A 20916-nucleotide genomic window follows, 5' to 3' on the forward strand; every position below is an offset into this window, starting at 1 on the left:
TTTCTTTAATATAATGGTTATCCAATAACTGTTCTTTTTTCACATTCTTTTTTTCCTTATAGTAACATTTTTCTTTGATCATTATTGATATTTTCTTGTCCTTCCTTTTTACATTTATTTGGTTCATTATTATTTATTTACATATAGGGCAGTTTTCTCATGTTTGTATTTAACCACTAAGTACTATATCATGCTTGTCATAAGATGATGGCTATTATAATGCTACCTATTTTATTGAAATTGGTTATTTCTACTTTCTCACTTAGTAAGGATAAAGAAATATAAAACAGAAAGCAGCATCCTCTGCTTGTGCAGCAGTTTACAATTTATTACAGAATATCATAACAGCTCAGCTATGGTGAATCAGCCATTAATCTTGTAGAATAATCTCCGAAACATAATTCTGAAGTTGTGCTAACAATATAGCATATTACCTTAAAAGAGCACAACTCCAGGTTATGAAATTATAATTATAGGCTACTGAACGTCCGATCTTCAAAGGTCATGTCTGAAGCCATATAATTAAGACAAAAATTATATGAGCTGGCTAAGAAACTGTGAATCAAGCAGTGTAAATATGAGTTACCAATTACTTGTCATGAATGATATTCTTGGCTAAACTTTCAAGATGATAAAGGTACAGCATAGATAAATAGCATGAAATAACAAAACCACCCTTGCAATATACCTCCCACCCCTCTACATATATCTGAAAGAGATTTATATGACTTAGAATTAAACCAAACTACATAAAGGCACCTTTAATAGCATAAGAGTATAAAAATAAAACACTGATCACATAGCTTAGTCATGTTCTCAGGCTATATACATGTATATATTGCTACACATCTCTTTAATACTTTGCATATACTTTGTATATGTAAACATAATGGTAAGCCTAGAATTTAGGACAGAGTATTACTGAAGCCTGATGCACCAGTTTATAGAAAGGCTAAGTGCTGAGAACAGAAAGAAAGCCTATTTAATAGACAATAATAGATTTTCCTAATATCTATTTGGTATGTGGCACAATGGAATGCTCAACATAGCGGAAACTGACAATGATGACGATTTTAGTACAGAGATCTGATCTACTTATAATCACTCGACTGTGTTAACTAAAATATACTCCTATCCTATCTAAAAAAAAAAATATGTTAAACATCTTCATCAAGCAAAAAGAACTCATGCTTCGAGAGAGCTGCAGCAGCGTCATTTGCCAAAATCTTATGCGACGTGACGATGTCTGATGCTATGGCTGATTTGAGCTCGTCCAATGAGGTGAAGTCTAGCATTGGTCGAATGAAGTCCACGATGACGAGCTGCAATAGTGACATGCCTTCTCACTCACAAGTCACATTAACTAAAGTGCCAGATTAATATATGATGCATTCTGGCCACATCGGCGGAGTTATCTTTCAATGGAAACATGACTCCTATGGGTGTCACCACAGTAACAATAGCAAACATGAAAACCTTAATAAGCCATAGGAAAGAAAGAGGGTAGCTACACATTATACTGATACTTGCACCTGTTTACACGATCGTACGACGATTCTGAGCTCTAGCAACAAGAAAATATGTCGAGCAGTTGAAAGGTAACAAACATTCCAAGTCTGATAGGAGATTGTTACATCGTTCAACTTCCTAATCCCCAAATATCCATCATAGCTATTGCACTCTATCACCTCAATCAGCACATAATATTATTAACATTATTGGCAAATACAGACAAGATGACAAAACTGACGATCATTTCTACATGCAAAGCTTTCAACAGACAACATAAAATTAAAGCAAATACATATATGGGTCGTGATCGCAGAAACCATGGTTAAGTCAGGATTGTAAGATTTGGAGTTATCTACATTAGCAGAAGGAGAAATTTCTTAGCTATTTTGCAAAAATTTTTTTGATTCTAGCTTAATTATAGCATATTTTATGGTCAATAAACTGAATGCATGTTTACCATTAGTGCGAAAACATCGTTCTGAGAAAACTGGTGTTAAAGTTTGGGAAACGAAAACCAGTGCACAATTTTGTGTACATTTTAAAACGTCATATCAACTAATATCAAAAAGTGATATTTATCTAGATTTCTGTATTTATATCCAAAAAGTTATGCTGAATTTAAAAAATTAAACAGATTTTAGCTGATTGTCATAGAAATACCTGTATATTTATAAAAAATGTATTACTTAATTTTGCAGATATTAAAAACGGCTTGACAGTACCGCGATATCGCACACAGCCAAATCATCAACAAAATCTTTACAAAAATAACAACAGTAACATATTGCACACCATCGGTTTCTATATACTTCGATCTTGGAAATTCGAATAATTATTCTTATAATAATCCTATAAAATCGAATAACTATTCTTATAATTAAATATTGTAATAATCTTGTAAGAATCGTTAGGAAAGTATCATCGTAATTCCCTTTACTTTTACTGCTTTTGACATCAGTTGGAATACCAAACTACTCATTATAAGTGTCCAAGATGTCAAAGATATCTTTAAAATCGGCAAAAAAGAAACGATTACAGTCATACTTCGACTTACGAGCTTAATGCGTTCCGAGACTGAGCTCGTATGTTAATTTACTCGCATGTTGGTGCAATTTATTTATATATAGAACCATTAAATATATATTGATTGGTTTCCATACTCTAAATTTGGATTTTATCAATGTCTTAAAAGACAAACGTAGAAGCAAACCTAAAAGCAAACTTTCATTTTTAACTTAACGTATTTAAAACTTCTTCGGCGTTCGTAGTTTGAAGTTTCTCGCTGGTTAGCTAATTTTTCCTTTGTTTCGCTTTCACGACTAGCCGGCCGTTTTAAGATAAACCTATCTAAGGACGTTTGCCTTTGTCGCCCTTTCAACATGTTGCAATTAGGATGAAGGCAGGTGTCGTCACAAAAGGTTAATGCACGACCACTAGCCAACTTGTCCGAATGTCTATTTTTATAGTTTTGCTAGATAGCACCGGCCTTTTCATATAGCATCGTTTTAGTTACGCTGTCACCGGCCAATTGTTTATCCAATGCCTGAGCAGTCTCTCCATCAGCGGTCGTGAAGATCGCTGCGCCGTTTAGAAACTATGGCCAGTCCTTTTGCGAACTAAATGCCCTGAATATAATCCTTCGGTTTGATAATTGTGGTTGTATTTCTGTCATATTGCTGAGCTAGCTCAATCATGCATACACATTTTGCATATTTTTCAATAATTTTCCGTTTAATATCAACTGTTATCATTCGCTTTTTCTTTGCATCATCTTTCATTTTACTGGCAAATTTTTGGTCAACGCAGAGTACTTTTAATTCACATAATTCTGCACTGAAAATCGCACACAAAAAACACGGTACAAAAGTATAACCTGAGCAGTTGAAAAATACAGAGCGATGCTGTTCTCATAAAACACCTCCGGCATACTTGGCAACTGACTCACGTGCTCGTATTTCAAACATGGCTCGTATGTTAGTGCTAAAACTTGCTTAAAAGCTGGCTCGTATCTCAAGTTTCTCGTACGTTGGAGCACTCGTAAGTTGAAGTATTACTGTATATTTATCGGACGCCATTTTTCAGTACTTCCTGTTTAGCATAGCAACGGTTTTAAGGAGTTTTTTTCCGATGGTTAAAGACTTCTATTGGCTAAACTGACTTCAGATTCAGAAAGATAACTCTTTGATTGGTCCAGATGCACGTGTTACAAAAATTGTTACCAATATTATAAATTCAATTGGTGCAACTTCAAAGTCGGATAAATCAACTTCGTGATTTGCGACTTAATCATGGTTTCTGTGACCGCGACACATATCTGTTTCTGACATATGACATCGAAAAGTGCTTGAAACATTTCAGTTTTGTAAGTAAAATTTAACAAGTTGGCAAGGAATTAAAAAAATGTTAGATTAATCAAAAGCTATAAATTAAGTTGATTTAAAGCATATTATTAATTAGAGTAAGTTACGATGCATATATCTATCATCTATTAAAACTTATGTTTGCTGATTAGCAGTTTACAAATTAATTTTTTTAACATAATTTTGCTTTTTACATAAAGTTTAGTTTTATATAATGCATTTATTCTAATAATATATGTAATTACTGCAAGTATTTATCATTGTTTTCAAACGAGTTCTCGCAATAAGTAAACAAAATACCATATATTCTTATATAATCATTTGGTCCAACAAATGATGGTTTCAAAATACAAAAATTTAATATAAAAATAGATCAACTTCATCTATCGAATGTTTGACGGTGCGAACCTATTTTGATCTAGCAGGACTTGTGATGAAGAGCCAGACAAGTTATAAAACTGATGAAATAATAACAAAACATGTCAGATAAAGGTTAGTTTAACAATGCACAAAATTAGTAGACTACTCTGTCCTGAGAGATGAGGGAACGTACAGCGATATCTTGATTAGTGTTATATGAATGTACAGCAAACTAAACTAATATCAAGTATTTAGTCCGTGGTAGTATGGAGAGTGAGCATCCTTTTTAATTAGAATTTGGGTTTATATTACACGAGTCAATATATCTTATATCGAACTAACAAACTGAGGCCTGCATCTGCGGTAAAATCATCATAAAAAAAGATTGTCCTCTTGGCCTAAAAATTGCCAGATAATGAAATGAAGCCATACCCACACAGACAGCTCCTTGGATATTTATTGCATTGCAGTTTAAAGGATACCATAATATGGAACCTTTTAAACAGCACAATACTAACCCTATTACGCATTCATCGTCTCTGAATCACAGTAAACCTTGGCAACACAGAGAGTCAACTGTATGCCCAATTACAATTGAACTTACAGTTACAACTCCTAGGTCAACCCTATATCAATGATATAAAATTAAACAACATGATTGAGTGATGGAAATGTATTAAATCAATGACTTTCGATGAACATCCTTATTTGAAGTCGCAGTAAGCGCCTGATCATTACACCCTGGTACATTTTAGCACTACCGACCATGCTTAGACGAGGCCCCATTAGACCTCTAAGAATAAGTGTCAAAAAAGGACCACTGCTCCGTAGTGTCCGGCATTCAAAAGTGTAGTTTTGTTTTGGGCTGTGACCGACTACCACGCGTACAGCACAATACAGATCCCGTAAGTATTACAATATTATGCAATAGAGCATAACGCGAACGTCTTATCACTGAATTTGAGTGTAGCGCAGTAATTAAAACCTAGCAACTAACTGGTAACCTAGCAACTAACTGGTGATCACACGGTGATACTTTATTAGATGGCTGTAAGCAAGGAGCTACATTTTAGCTCATTATAAGAGGACATTAATCAAATTGAACCACAGACATCCTTGAGATTGTTTTTGTGGAAGCCTGGAAGGTTCCCTATATACCATACAACAAGAATTCATAACATGGTAAAGAACCTTAATAATACAATACACAAGGTGACATTTTAACTGATCTGATAACTTTTTTAGCATCAATAGTGAGCTATAAATCCCAATTCAATTCGCAAAAGAACTGTCAACAAACAACTATTTTGTATACTTTTCAATAAATTGTGCCATTAGATACTGACACAGCTAGTGTTAGCAGGTGTGTCATTTCATCATCTTATTATAAAGGAAAATTATGACATACCTTTAATTGCTGGTCATAAAAGTCTTCAGAGAAATTGTGAATAATATGTGTTTCCATTGTTCTTTTCTCATTCTTATAGTAGGGGTTCCATCCAATACTAAGACACTACAGTATATAGTAAACACTTATAGTAGGGGTTCCATCCAATACTAAGACACTACAGTATATAGTAAATACTTATAGTAGGGGTTCCATCCAATACTAAGACACTACAGTATATAGTAAATACTTATAGTAGGGGTTCCATCCAATACTAAGACACTACAGTATATAGTAAATACTTATAGTAGGGGTTCCATCCAATACTAAGACACTACAGTATATAGTAAATACTTATAGTAGGGGTTCCATCCAATACTAAGACACTACAGTATATAGTAAATACTTATAGTAAGGATTCCATCCAATACTAAGACACTACAGTATATAGTAAACACTTATAGTAGGGGTTCCATCCAATACTAAGACACTACAGTATATAGTAAATACTTATAGTAGGGGTTCCATCTAATACTAAGACACTACAGTATATAGTAAATACTTATAGTAAGGGTTCCATCCAATACTAAGACACTACAGTATATAGTAAACACTTATAGTAGGGGTTTCATCCAATACTAAGACACCACAGTGTATAGTACTTCTATAGCCGAACAGTTAAACACAAGATTACAGGAATATGCTTCAACTGCCAGAGGATCACTGAACCTGGTAGTAGGTTACATTAGATATGACAATATGACTACCTTTATTAACATTTCTAAGATTTGCTAAGTTCATTAAATGAAAAACGCCTACCATATTGATAACAAATATGAACTATTGTAATCAAAAACAAATAACATGTAAACACATTATACCATTTCCAATATGAAAGTCATATGAACAGCCTTACTTTCTTAAAATTATCTTCTAACGACGAAATTTTTTCTGGAAAAACAAGACATTTTAACTAGTAGCACATGTCTAGCTACAATGAAGAGATGCTGAATCACTTACAAATGACAGCAACTAATAAACACAACTGACTATAGTATTTCAACTATATTCCTTTGCTTGTCAAGGTTTAATTTGAACTTTGTAGAGTAGTTCAAAACATTATATTTACAGAGATTATTTTTTCTATATTTTGACACTTATTTGCTGTTATAAGATCAATTACGTATTTTGTGTGTTACTAAGTGACTGAACAGAAACATAAACATGATAACCTCGTGGCTGACACCTATGTACAGCTCACTTTGATAAATAATAAGTGTGACGTGTTAGGAACATGACGCAACTGTTTAGCGTATGATGCAATCGTAATACTGGGGGTCCTACCACACAAAGCTGTCGTCAGAATAGTCACTTTTAAAATCACTGTCGTCACTTTTGAAATCACTGTCGTCACTTTTGAAATCACTGTCGTCACTTTTAAAATCACTGTCACCTTTTTCAAATTGGTAACCAAAACAACCTCTTTCTTCACATTCGTTATTTTAATACAAATATCTATACTGGTGGCACTGGGTTGCGTTAAAAATCTGAAACTCGCTAGGTTTAAACTTCTGCTAACCAAAAGCATGGCTCAACCAGCGACCTTCACAAACATATTAGTGCTGTTTGGGAACGTTGCTGATTACTCCGCGAAGAGTGACAGCCGTCGTAGGTTTTTAAAGCTATATTTCTTGTACTGAAAATAGACCGAGATTGCCTTTAATAATCACTGTCAGTCATAGACTTGGAAACGGATTTGCTGTCAATGTCGTGGCATTTCATTGCTTTAATTATTTGGCAGTGTATAAATGCTGGGCCAGATGCTTCAAACCAAAACTAGTGAAGTTTCGGTTGACCGTGGTGATTTATGAACAAATAATAAGTTAGTAACGGTACGGCAACACGTAACAAAATTTCCGTTGGTTCTAACCAAAATCACGAAATGATTGAAACACACAGAATTATTCTGCGCTGCTAGAATCGTGCTAGCGAGCACGATCTCAGCAGCTTTTGCAATTAGTATAGTCCAAGAGACTTATAATGACACACAATAGTAAAAGTATAAGTGCAAATCAACATAGTACACACGATGCAACTGCTTAGATTGCGTTATTGAATGCATTAATTGTTTGGACGCTATAGCTACAATTTGTTTATTTTTTAATTATATTCCCTTTTTAGCAGCAAAAGTTTTGCGGTAGAGAATGTCGACATCTCTAGCGCAAACAAGTCAGTTGCATCGTATTTACTATCATAACTTTCTGTAATAATTTTCTTGTGTGTCGCATTATGTTTTCGGACTACATATATCTTAAAATTTGCTAAAGTCGTGTTCGCTAACTAAAAATAGCGCGACTTAGACGGTTTTATCGTGTGTTCTATGTTGAAATGCTTTCGTATTTTTATTGTGTGTCACGGTACATGTCTTGGACTATACTAATTGCTAAAGCCGCTAGAATCGTGCTCGCTAATAATTTGTTTAATCTGTTAAAAGCGTTCATCGACGAACTCGGTGGGCATGCACAGCTCAAATAATAACTCTGTGAATTTTGACCGATTAATTCTGCGTTTTTCGTGATTTCGGCCAGAACTCCGAACCAACGAAAAATTCGTTACGTGCAGCCGTACCTTTAGTAATCCTATTTACGCAATCCTCGTCACCTACATTGGTAAATGGTCGTCTCGTCTGTCACTTTTTAAATATCCCTGTCGTCGGGTCGTCAGAATCGTCACAAAACATGGGAGGACCCCCAATACTCAGGCGTGACAAAACAGGAAGTATTCTAACCATATTCAGTGATAACTATCTTTAATATTTGGAAACAAGGCAAACAGATGAATATCCCAACTATGACATTCCCTAGCAAATGTAGAGTGTTTTTAGTTTATCTTCTATCTCGCCTTGTTACAGCTGCTTCGTTCATTGCAACATGTCATGTTATGGAATCCAAAAAGCGGTGTCTCATTAAGAGTCTGCAACATTGTAAGCTAACAGAGCTGTTACATGATAAATTCTTTCAAGTGGAGATACACTGAAAATAAATTAAGCCATACCATCGGGTAGACAGTGCCATTATCGATGCTAGCAAATCCGCAATACACTCCACAACACAACTCTTCCGGAAGATTCTCAACGACATCGTCAGGAAAGTTAGCTGTAGGCACACCAAGCTCCTTGCTTCCACGCCCGAACCCACGAACAACTCTTCCTTTTGCGAAGAAAGGTAAGACCTTTCTAGCCATTGTTCCAAGACTGCTCATGGCTGCAATCTAGAAGCATTGATGCATAACTTTTAGCTTTAGCTGTAAGACGATATATACACTGCAGTCCACAAATTCCACCTCCCACATTAGACCTACATTAAACTGAATAAATGCTCTAAGGAAGATAGATGTGAGCTTTATTATAGTGGGTCAATGTTATTCAAAGCAAACTAGACCATTTAGCATTAATAAACTTAGTACTAGTTTTTTACTGACAGAGAAAAAACACTTCCACTGCTATAAGACTTGAATTTTCGGTTATGAAAACTACACTAGGAATAAAAACTTGTAGACATCCTGTCTACACCAGTCACAGCATGGCCGACACAAATAACTGCCTAAAGGTTTTCGTGAAAGGTGTACGTGTAGCGACGAGTAAACAACTCCTACTGGCTCAATATTCAGGTCTAAAAAGCCAAAAAATTAAATGTGTTGGACAACATTGGTTTATTTTCCTGATCTCTGAGTAATAAAGAAAACAAGCCGAGATTATTAGAAAGTATTACAATTGAAATATAAATTTTAAAGGAACAATAATGTCGTAATTAATTTATTAAAGAAATAATCATATGGATAACACAAAATGTCACATGATCAGGGGTTGATGGCTAAATCGTTCCTTTTGTTTACAAATTAGGCCTATGTGACAGCGCACTCACAAGAATGTGACAGCGCACTCACAAGAATGTGACAGTACAAGTACAAGTACGTAAAGTACATGCAAAAAAGAGCGGTATTGAGAGCGAGGTATGAATATTCCATTAGAGATCAGTATGTTGATCAGGTTTGGTTGGAAACAAGCATTTTTTGTTTCTGGTTTTTGATGAGCAGAACTTTGTGAAGCTATACGACTCTGGCAGAAAGTAGTTAGTATTTTCCGGTCGAGCACCGTCTAAAAGCCTGTGCACACTATCACTCAAATTACGATTAGCTGTGCGATTGATCGCAATGATGGGCTACTGACATTTTACAATGAGCGGCCAACGTAATCGTTGCTAGCGACGATGCGATGGACTTTCAACATGTTGAACTTTGACACCGATGTTCGCAACTGTTAGCATCTTGATTAGCCGTTTGTTGATCGCATCGGATCCAATTTTAACAGTTGTGAAAATTGGTGTAAATTCATATTCGCATGCATGGCGAAAAACTATGCTTGCGATGAATTGCACAATCAGATAAATAAAAGATAACAAAAGGACCCGTGATATCACTAACGCAATTTCGTAATTTTTAATCGGTTGTTGGTTAGCAATCACCAACAGCTAATTGTTAGTGATGACGTAGAACCAGCTACCATTGCAGTCCATCGCGCAGCTAAACATTGATTTGATTTACACACGTTCTCACATTATGCTAATGGACTTTGGACGAATTCAAATTATAATCAACCATTACTGACAGAAGATGAAAAATTGATCCATAAACAACCCTTGCTCAATGTTATTTCTTCACCACATCATGAATAATAATCGGCAACAAGCCACAGAAGCTATGATAACTATTCAACTAAGGTTTTCTCTAGCGTTAAAGACGCCTACCAGAAAAGTATTTCTGAAATAAAATAAACCAATAAATATAATTATAAGCTTTCAAGTTTGCACCTTTTATTAGTATCTTTTGAAGTAAATTCTGGCAAACTAGAGATGTGTGTACTGGCACAAACCATGAAAGAGCCAGCAATACAGTTTCTAGTAATCATGGTGGATAACCGACCAAGTATACCAACGACCAAGTACCCTACAGGATAAAATTATTCGATGGATTTATTAATTCACGGATTTGCGAACAGTAAATTCCGTGAGTTATTAAAATCTGCGAATAATTGGTCTTATTTTTAACACGAGGGAGAATAACTACTACCTCAAATTAAAAACTAGCCGCTAAGCGGAGTTAGTAAACGTTGGTGAGTTACAAACTCTTAAAATCATCGCCGTGGCGTTCAGATAAGCGAATTGCCAATGTATGACTTCTTTACAAACTCACTTCTCACTCACCTCTTACTTCTTATTTAACTCCGCGAATAATTTCATCCTGTAGGGTATATCAACGTAGGGGGGGGTAACCAGTACAACGGCTGAATATACATACTCAAATGAGCATAGCAGGCAGCAACCATTGAGCGTACTAGTATAACTCAAGCAAAGGTTGATAATACATACTCAAGACATCTACAGTCGACTATGAGTAACCAGCGCAAGCTATGACTGACACATTCCCAGACATTATTTTAAATAAAAGTAATTACCTTATTGCGATATAACAACATGCTTCCTCACACTATAGCATACACAGGTTGACGCTGTCATTTTACGAGTATGTAGAAGACATTTGATTGCAAATTCTAGGCTAAAAATGCCTTAACTTTTATAAACACAGGAATTGGAGTAGCAAAAATGTAAATAACAACAGATAAAAACAGCGGGATTGCCGGTTAAGAAAACATCAGTAAGTAAAAACTGCCTTTTCCTAATTTGTCGTGCAAAGACCACAAACCTAGAATAGAGATTGCCTGTGTACACTTCTAGCAAATACTTTACAGCTTGCTGCTGCCTTAGTGAATACTTTGAACTCCAAGTTTGAGCAAAAAAATTCAAATGATCAGACTGACCACAAAACTAAGACACTCTTAACTAGTGTGCAGCATTCCAATATATCTGTTGACCGCAAGTCCTGGAAGTTTTGAAAGAACGAACCGTGGACCTGCCGATTCCAGAAACACAAACAGGATCACTGATGAAACATGTGCCGTGAAACATGTCCCACGAGATAAATTAATTGAACCAATATCGGATGTTCATGAGCACTCCACTGGCACCAAATTTAAAGGTTGACTTGTAAGAAAATTCACACTACAGCTATTTGGTATGAAAGGTTCACCATGTCTTACTCTGCTGTGTTGTAAGTGCAAAATATGTGGAAATGTGATTACAAGCTCTTAAAAGCTCAAAAGCGAACAGTTAATCGCAGCCATCACGAAAACGCCGTAGGTTGGAATCCCTCTCCAAAACAGCTCAAATGGGACGTAGTTGTACACATGTGCTTCTGTTTACACTTTCATACAACCTCATTCGTCAAAATACTTTCACATATATACTTCACGCATTCAATAAAACCATGTCTATTGTCATTGCGCGTCTATTTCGTCATCATTGTAATCCTGTCACTTTGAGCACAGATATCTCAAAACCAATCGTAAAAATTAATGTAATTTTTTAACCTTAGCTCAAAGGAGTGCATATCATCCTCTGATAAACACGAGGAGCCTGTTGGTCACCTGTGATGGTCGAAAAATGCTGCAGAAATTGTTCGCGCCCTTTGGCAGGAAGTACGGGTCACATGATCAGATTACGACTAAATGACTAGACTAAGCTAAAATGAAACTGTTATATTTGATAAGGGCTTTCCGGTAGAACCCGAAGTGTTTGTCATAAACTAGTGCTACGAAGCGAAGCATTTTATATTGAGCCTTTTAATGGCCTTTTATTTCACATGATAACATCACGTGTGAAAACAATAACCACATCGAGTTGAGTACGTCATTAAAATAAAGAGATTCCAACCTCCAGCATTTTCGTGATGGTTGCAATTAACTGTGCGTTTTTGAGCTTTTAAGAGCTTGTAATCACATTTTCACATATTTTGCACCTACAACACAGCAGAGTAAGACGTGGTGAACCTTTTGATACCAAATAACTGTAATGTGAATTTTCTTGCAAGTCAACCTTTAACAGAGGAAATAGTAGAAATCAACTTTCTCAAGTGCTGCCAAACATTTCAAACCAAAAATACAGCCAGAACATTGCTAGATATAACCACCAGGCAAAGCATAATTCACCTATCATTTTCATAGCTTTAGTCTGTAAGCATGCTACAATTTAACGAAATCCAACAATTTCTGTTTCATTAACACTAATTGGTAGCATAGCCACATACATATTTTGATGTTACACATCAATCAATAACCACACCAAGCACGATGATTAAATCTATGCATAACTGCCATTGCTAGCTAAATATCTTTCTATCATGACTTGAACTGGACAGAGATAGACATTAAAAAAGTGTACATTTCTCAACTACTTGAAGGAACTGTATGATTGCTGTTGATTTTTAAAATGGGCTATTTAACTCACTAAAAAGCTATCTAGGCCTAACCATTTACAAGATATTTTAAAACTCTACTGCATTGTGATTTGTCTAAAAATAGTCATCACAAACAGCTTAGCATTGTGGTAGTTGAATGTATTTAAAAAGTTGAGCGTGTCATTGTAGAATTATGATGTAACAATCACGGGTTACAAGTACCACTATGCATCTATTTCTTTGTCTTGGGTAAACCAATCTAGCTAGCTAACCAGACTAACTTTATCAAGTAGTGATATGCTATTATCCAATTTAATTGTCCTGCACTCACTCTGTAGTTATCTATTATAATGCTATGAACTATTATACGGAATTGTGATATATAATGCGTTTGATGCTCTATTGCTGGATTATTGACATGTAGACCTGAATAAAACGAATCCCTTATAACTTACACTCAATCTTATTTACGAAGGAATATTAGTACATCTACCAACAGAGTTTAGCCAATATATTCTCTAAGATATCATGTCTTCTATTAAGTTTTCTCCTAATTTCAAACCAATTACTTACGGAGCCGTTCATAACTAACAGTAGGCAAGTGGCAAAAAAGGCATCCGACCTAAAATTGCACCTTCTGCCCAATCGACAATGCCAACTAGGAAGGCATGCACGGCCACCTGAATATAGACATAACATAATCATAAGTATCAATTGCTTTCCAAATACATGAAAAACAATTTTGTACTTTATTATGTTACTACCGACCTCCTACCAAAAACAGTATTGATGATCTTTTCTCTCACATACATAAGCTCAAACAAACATACCCAGCAAACAAATTACTAGTCGTTGGTGATTTCAATTTGCCAGGCATAGACTGGAAACAAAAAGTTATAGTTGGGGCAAACCGGTCCCACTACAAAGACTTCCTTGACAATTTATTTGACTTACAACTTGACCAGCTAATAACTGATCCCACTCATGTGGCTGGAAACACGTTAGACTTGGTATGTACAGACCTGTCTTACCGAATAACGAATACAAGCGTCATACAGCCTGGTCTTAGTGACCACTATATGATCGAAATAAACATATCCACTTCGCAGACAGCGGAACTTCAAAACAATGTAGACCTACCTCCTATTAGACTGTTCAAGCAAGTTGACTTGCCCAATTTTGAGAAGTCGCTAGCTGCAATTCACAAACAGGTAACGGAGTGTATAGGCATTGGAGGTACCATAGACAACGTTTGGAACATTTTTAAACTTGGCTTACATAATGCAATAAATGATCATGTTCCTACCAGACAAAGACAGCCTAAAAGGCCAAACGAACCACTCTGGTTTAATAAATCTGCAAAGCTTGCATGTAACAAGCAACGTAAGTTATACTCCTTGTATAAGAAAAAAGGAGACAGTGAATTACTTAACAAATACAAACAACTACGTCGAAGTAACAAAAAGTTATTTAAAAACCTCAAAAAAGACTACATGACCAATAGACTATACAATCCACTGGTAGAGGGTGACACCAAACCCTTCTATAGATATATAAAAGAATTAAAAGGAAATGCAAACAAAATTGTGTCGATGGAACAAGACAATGGAGTATTGACTGAAAATGATTATGAAACTGCTAATATACTAAATTCTTTTTTTCAGAGCGTCTTCTCGAAACCTTCCCCTCTACCTACACTGCCATTTATTGCCGATCCCCAAAATATTTCGATCTCAACCAACGGAGTATTAAAATTAATAGATAACCTGAAAACTGGTAAGGCCGCAGGCCCAGACAAGATTGGAAAAAATCAACTCACTTTAGACCCCGAAGGAACAGCCGCTATTTTGACGAGCATATTTGACTATTCACTTCAAACAGGTACCTTGCCCGAAGAATGGAAAATTGCCCACGTGACTCCTATTTATAAACAAGGTAGTCGAACTTCACCATCCAATTATCGCCCCATTTCTCTAACTTGTATATGCTGTAAATTATTGGAACATATAATCGTTCACCAGCTAAATGCGCAGCTTACAAACAAAATTTCCTCAAACCAGCACGGCTTCAGAAAAAGTCTCTCGTGTTGTACCCAACTGATAACAGTAAACCATGACATACTCAAATTTAATGACTCCGGATCCATTGTACACGCAGCCATTTTAGATTTCTCTAAAGCGTTCGATGTAGTAAATCATAGCAAACTCCTAACTAAGCTTATAGGCTTCGGTATAAATCCCATACTTATACGTTGGATAGCATCCTTCCTCAAAGGTAGGTCTCAGCGAGTTCTGGTAGGAGGTATGATGTCGGATCCAGTACAGGTCACATCAGGAGTCCCGCAGGGGAGCGTACTAGGCCCTACTCTGTTCATCTTGTTTATAAATGATATAGTTGACTGTGTTGCCAATAGTTCTATACGCCTCTTTGCCGATGATACTCTAGTATATCACCCTATTACAAACTCGAACGACATGACACTATTACAAACTGACCTCGATAACCTATTTCAATGGGGACAGTCCAATGGTATGTTATTTAACGCCAAAAAGAGCACTATTGTTTCTTTCGGGAAAACCTCTCTTACAGACAAATACCTCATAAATTACCATCTCGGGAACACCCCTTTAATCACATGTGACACTGTAAAATACCTTGGTGTGTACCTTTCAAAAGACAACAAGTGGAATAGACATATTGAATATATTTGTATGAAAGCATCACGCATCCTTGGATTGTTAAAAAATACTATTAGTGATGCCCCAGTCGCAGTGAAATTGATTGCTTATAAGCAGCTGTGTCGACCTGTTCTTGAATACGCAGCCGAGGTCTGGGACCCTCATACAGCCACGCATTCCGACATGCTGGAACGCATACAAAATAAAGCTGTGAGGTTCATTAATAATATTAAAGGCAGAGATGTGTCCGTCTCAGAAGAAAAATTCATGTGTGGCTTAAAGTCTTTAAAACACAGAAGACAGCAACAGAGATTGTCTTTGTACATTAATATCGTATCAAACAAAGATACGTTTCCATCCATCCATGACACACTGACCGAAATGAACGCATCTACTCACTACATGACCACACGTTCTAACAATCTGAACGCCCTTTCCTGTGACTCTGGTCAGTTTTTGCAGGGATTCATCCTCAGGACATCTCGGGAGATCCGCACTGGGGAGATTGTAGCGGACTAACAAAAAAAAAAACAAAAAAAAGACCTAGTGATCGGAGGGTCCCTCTCTTGCTTCTCATGAGGCTCTAGGGACTAAACATCATCCAGATCCAGATAACTATCATAGCCTAGTAAAACAGCAACGCAGTAACCTTATTGCTTTTTCAAGGAATATTCAACGCCTATCCCATACCTGAGTTATATTTAATGACACACAAAGGTAAACTACTAACGTATATGTGAAACAAAAAATCGAGAGAACTGCCGGTCCGCACTTCTTTAGCCTTGATCACGTTCTGATGGCATGTTTATTTTTGATCTTGTAGATTATCGCTGCATCGCCGCTTGCCGATGACAAAAGGTCACATCCGTTTCCGTTGTCGACGCAAATGCCTCCCAACAAACGAGACACCGCCCCTTTTATAAGAGCTTATGCTAACCCTGAGTTTAAGATTATAAACTCTTATAAAGATTATAATCTTATTAAGATTATTCTATGTTCTACTCAGTGCTAACCCAAAAAGATAACATGACATGACAACGTCACGAAAATAAACGCAAAAAAGTTTGTTATGTTTTTAATCGCGAACCAGATATTCTGTTAACAGTCGATACTAACGCTATCAACTTTAATAATATGTGACCGGTGCTCTGTAGCGTACACGGTGCCAGCGTCGTATAGTTTCTCACTGTACGGTTATACGAACCGGCTTGTGGAACCATTGAACTTAAAACCCCTGGAATGGCAAGAGGTCATTCGCGAGTACGGAAATCCGGTCGACGCCATTATCAGTTAATGTTCAAGTTAATTTCATTGTGTTCAATGTGAGAAAGAAATCTAATTTCAGATTTAACGATTTGAAAGAGAGAGAGGTCAAGGTCAACCAACATGGCGTGGTTTTTAATTTTGTGAGAAAACTTTACCTAAATTGATCTAAATTCACCCCTAGGGTAGGGCTGCCTCACCGACTTGACACCAAAAAAAAATTTATTCATAACTTTGAGTGATTCAAATCCGAAAAATACTTGGCTTTCACTTTTCACACACACACATGATGGGTGGAAAGGACGATGATGAAAAACAAAATGGTGGTTACAAGTGCAAAACATGCAATATGGAGGAATGTTTTGTAAAAGATTCTAGAGGAGCATCTCAAAAATGCTCAACCAAATTAATAGGATGTGATCTCTGCAAGAACTGGTATCATGGTACATGCCAGGAACTTACAATTCAAGAGCTTACATTTATTGGCAAGATGGACAACAAAGGAGTTAAATGGTTCTGTGATAAGTGTGTCATTGAAATTAATTCAGCAACGGGGAAAAATGAACCGGGGAATCTAGCCGCTCATGCTGAAAATACAGCAACTACCAACAAGCTCAATAATATTGAAACCATGGTTTCCAAAATGATGACAACAGTTGATTCAACTAGAAAGGGGTTAACTGAGAGAATAGAAAAGCTTGAGATTTCATATGCTGCAGCTGTACAAAGTAACACTGAAGGTGTTAAAAGGAGCATTGAAATAAACTCCAGTGCCAAACATCTACTAGCAAAAATTTTTGAACAAAACCAGGCGGAGAGCCGCAAATACAATGCCATACTTAATGGAATTAAAACAGAAGAAAACAAAAGTGCTCTTGAACAAGTCACAGAGATGCTCCAAAATGAATGCTTCATGCACACAAAAGAACCAATCAAGGCAATATGTCTGCAATCTACAGCAGCAAACAAGCCAATAAAACTTGAATTTACAGATGAAAACACCAAATGGGAGTTTATGAAAAGAGTACACGCAACCCAGAGAGGAAATAACATCTGGTGCAAGCTTGATGAAAGCAAAGAAGTACGTGAATGACAATATGAACTAAGACAACACATTAAACAAAAAAAGGCTGAAGACCCATCTAGCAACACTCAATACCGAATAAGAAACATGAAGATTCAGTCCAAAGAAGAGTCGGGGGAATGGCGAGACCTGAACACAACAGAGCAAGTGCCAAAGACGGTTTTAACCCGTCATTCAACCTTGTAAAGATGTTCACTGCAAACACTAGATCTCTTAAAGGCAAAACTGAAGAATTAACTACAGAAACATACGACTTTGACATAGTTTGTCTGACAGAGACCCACATTGACTAGAGCATCTATAGCCATCAAATATTTGACTATAACAATAAAAATATATACAGGAAAGACAGAAATGTACATGGAGGAGGCGTTTTGATTGCCATTAGTGATTCATTCATTAGCAAGAAAGTCACAACAGACGCGAACAAAACCAAAGATGAAATCTTATTTGTTCAAATACATGAGTCAATTTTAGTTGGGTGCTTCTATCGTCCACCAACACACAAAGATATGACTATGTTAAATAACATAATAGAAGACCTCTCACAAAGATTTCCTAATGACCACATTATATTAACTGGCGATATGAACCTTTTCTGGTATTGATTGGCTAAATATCACTATAAAGCCACAGTCACAAGACCGTGTTATGAGCAGAGAATTCATAGACTTACTAGCTCAGCACAATCTTCACCAGCTCATCACTCAACCCACACACATACATGGTAATACGCTTGACCTGATCTGTACAAACCAACCTGAGATGATCCAGTCACATGAAGTCATATATCCTGGTCTTAGTGATCACTTTATTATAAAGGCCGAGATCAAAACTGCATTACCAGTAAAACAATTTCCAACAAAAGTCATCAAGCTTTATAGTAAAGTGGATCTTGACAGGTTTGAGTTAGTTATGAATGATACCAAACATAGACTAAAAGAGATGGATGATGTCAACAAAATGTGGACATTTTTCTCAAGAACCCTTAAAAATGCTATCAATGATTTTGTACCAAAGAAAACTGTCGAGGACCGTCCAAAAACTGAACCAGTTTGGTTCACCAAAGAGAGTCGTAAACTAGTCACCAAACAAAGGCAACTATACAATCGTTTCCGTTGCAGTGGTGACCCATTTGACCAAAAACAATACACTAAAGCACGCAAAGATACTAAAGCAGCAATCAGAAAGATAAAAAGAGATTACATCACAAACCGAATCTGTAAACCACTATCAGAAGGCAACTGCAAACCATTCTATAGACACCTAAAAGGAATAAAAAACACAAAGAATCAAATTATGTTAAGAGATGAAAGTAACTTTCAAACAGATGACCCATGTAAGTGTGCGATAATGCTTAACACATACTTCCACAGTCAATTCAATAAAAACCACTCTCTCGCAGAAAACTGTACTGTCAACGCATTCACACCACCAAAAATAGATATCTGTGGAATAATCAAGCTTGTCAAGGACTTGAAGGGGGGTAAAGCACCTGGTCGAGACGGAATACGTAAAGAAGACTTGATGATTGACATAGAACAAACATCATACTGTCTTGCTACCATATTTAATAAATCTCTCGAACTAGGAATACTCCCAGAAGAGTGGAAAATTGCCAATGTAACACCAATCCATAAATCAGGTACAACTGAAACAGTTAGCAACTACAGACCAATATCGCTTACCAGTATCCCATGCAAAATCCTTGAACACATAGTGCTGAGAAACTTACTAGCCAAGGTAGACAAGATTCTTCACAATCGACAACATGGGTTCCGGCAAGGACTGTCATGTGAGACACAACTGTGTGCAACCCTTAATGACATTCTCACCTCTGTTGATCAACAAAAAAGCGTCCACGCAGCAGTCCTTGACTTTGCAAAAGCCTTTGATCGGGTACCGCATGCACTCTTAATGGAAAAACTGTCAAAAACAGATATAGATGACTGCATAATGAGTTGGATACATGACTTTCTACTTCATAGATCTCAGTGCGTAGTACTTGATGGCAAAGAGTCCAACTTCCTTCCAGTAACGTCGGGAGTACCACAGGGGTCGGTACTTGGCCCAGTGTTGTTTCTGCTCTTCATTAACGACCTTCCTGAGTGTGTAACTTGCTCAGTTTCACTTTTTGCAGATGACACACTGCTCTACCAAGAAATATCAACTACCGGAGATATCGATAACTTCCAACAAAACCTAGATGCACTTGGAAGATGGGCTACCAGATGGGGAATGGAATTCAATGTCAACAAAAGCAAGATTGTCATATTCAACAACACAAATAACGAACCCGCACCAACATATACGCTGAACAAAATAGCTTTAGAACAAGTATCCAACTCCCGTTACTTAGGGGTAACACTGCAAGATGACCTAAGGTTTAACAAACATATAGAGACAAAAATTACCGCTGCTAAAAAGCAGCTTGGTATGGTCTAACGTGCTCTCTTCCGGGCTCCGCAAAAGGCCAAACTCTTAGCTTATAGGTCATTATGTCTACCCTATCTAGAATATGCATCTGCAGCTTGGGACCCTAGCAATAAAGGTGAGATCAAAGATTTAGAGCTTGTACAGAACCAAGCTATCAGGTTTATTGCAAACCTGAAAGGTACAAGAGGCATAAGCGAGGCTATGGACAAGCTAGGAGTGATCCCACTACAACAAAGAAGACAACAACAAAGAATGAGGCTACTTATGAGAGTACTAAGCAAAGAAGATATACATCCTGCACTCACAGAATCTTATGACAAGCTCATTACCATACCAACAAACTTTATACAAACTAGATCTCAAAGACACGGAGTTCCAATCACTCTACAAACAAACAGGTCACTCTTCCACAATAGCTTTTTACCAAAGACAATACGAGACCTTAAATTGCAGACTTCTATGTAACATTAATTCATAAATTCTAAT

The 20916-nt window shown here is 36.6% G+C and overlaps 1 protein-coding gene across 3 annotated transcripts; it reads right to left on the reverse strand.

The window, feature by feature from the left end:
- Window positions 1-304: 304 nt before the first annotated feature.
- On the reverse strand, window positions 305-16495 carry LOC137405725 (riboflavin kinase-like). Of its 3 annotated transcripts, none has more exons than XM_068092091.1 (4): window positions 16378-16495; window positions 8674-8889; window positions 5641-5745; window positions 305-1322 (listed from the first exon to the last, which is right to left on the reverse strand). In XM_068092091.1, the coding sequence occupies exons 2-4, from the start codon at window positions 8878-8880 to the stop codon at window positions 1158-1160; spliced, it is 477 nt and encodes a 158-aa protein (XP_067948192.1). In that variant the 5' UTR covers window positions 8881-8889; window positions 16378-16495; the 3' UTR covers window positions 305-1157. The 3 variants fall into 3 exon arrangements, with proteins under 3 accessions (XP_067948192.1, XP_067948191.1, XP_067948193.1); XM_068092090.1 differs by having other exon boundaries at window positions 16338-16466; XM_068092092.1 differs by having other exon boundaries at window positions 16297-16410.
- Between the last annotated feature and the right edge of the window lie 4421 nt (window positions 16496-20916).

Source organism: Watersipora subatra, chromosome 10, assembly GCF_963576615.1.
Source record: "Watersipora subatra chromosome 10, tzWatSuba1.1, whole genome shotgun sequence".
In the NCBI taxonomy this organism is placed as follows: Eukaryota; Metazoa; Bryozoa; class Gymnolaemata; order Cheilostomatida; family Watersiporidae; genus Watersipora; species Watersipora subatra.

Coding starts and splice junctions, on each gene's coding strand:
- LOC137405725 (XM_068092091.1), bottom strand. CDS start 8,880: ATGAGCAGTCTTGGAACAATGGCTAGAAAGGTCTTACCTTTCTTCGCA. Junction 5,746..8,673: donor ATGGCACTGTCTACCCGATG/GTATGGCTTAAT, acceptor TATATACTGTAG/TGTCTTAGTATTGGATGGAA. Junction 1,323..5,640: donor TTTATGACCAGCAATTAAAG/GTATGTCATAAT, acceptor TCACTATTGCAG/CTCGTCATCGTGGACTTCAT.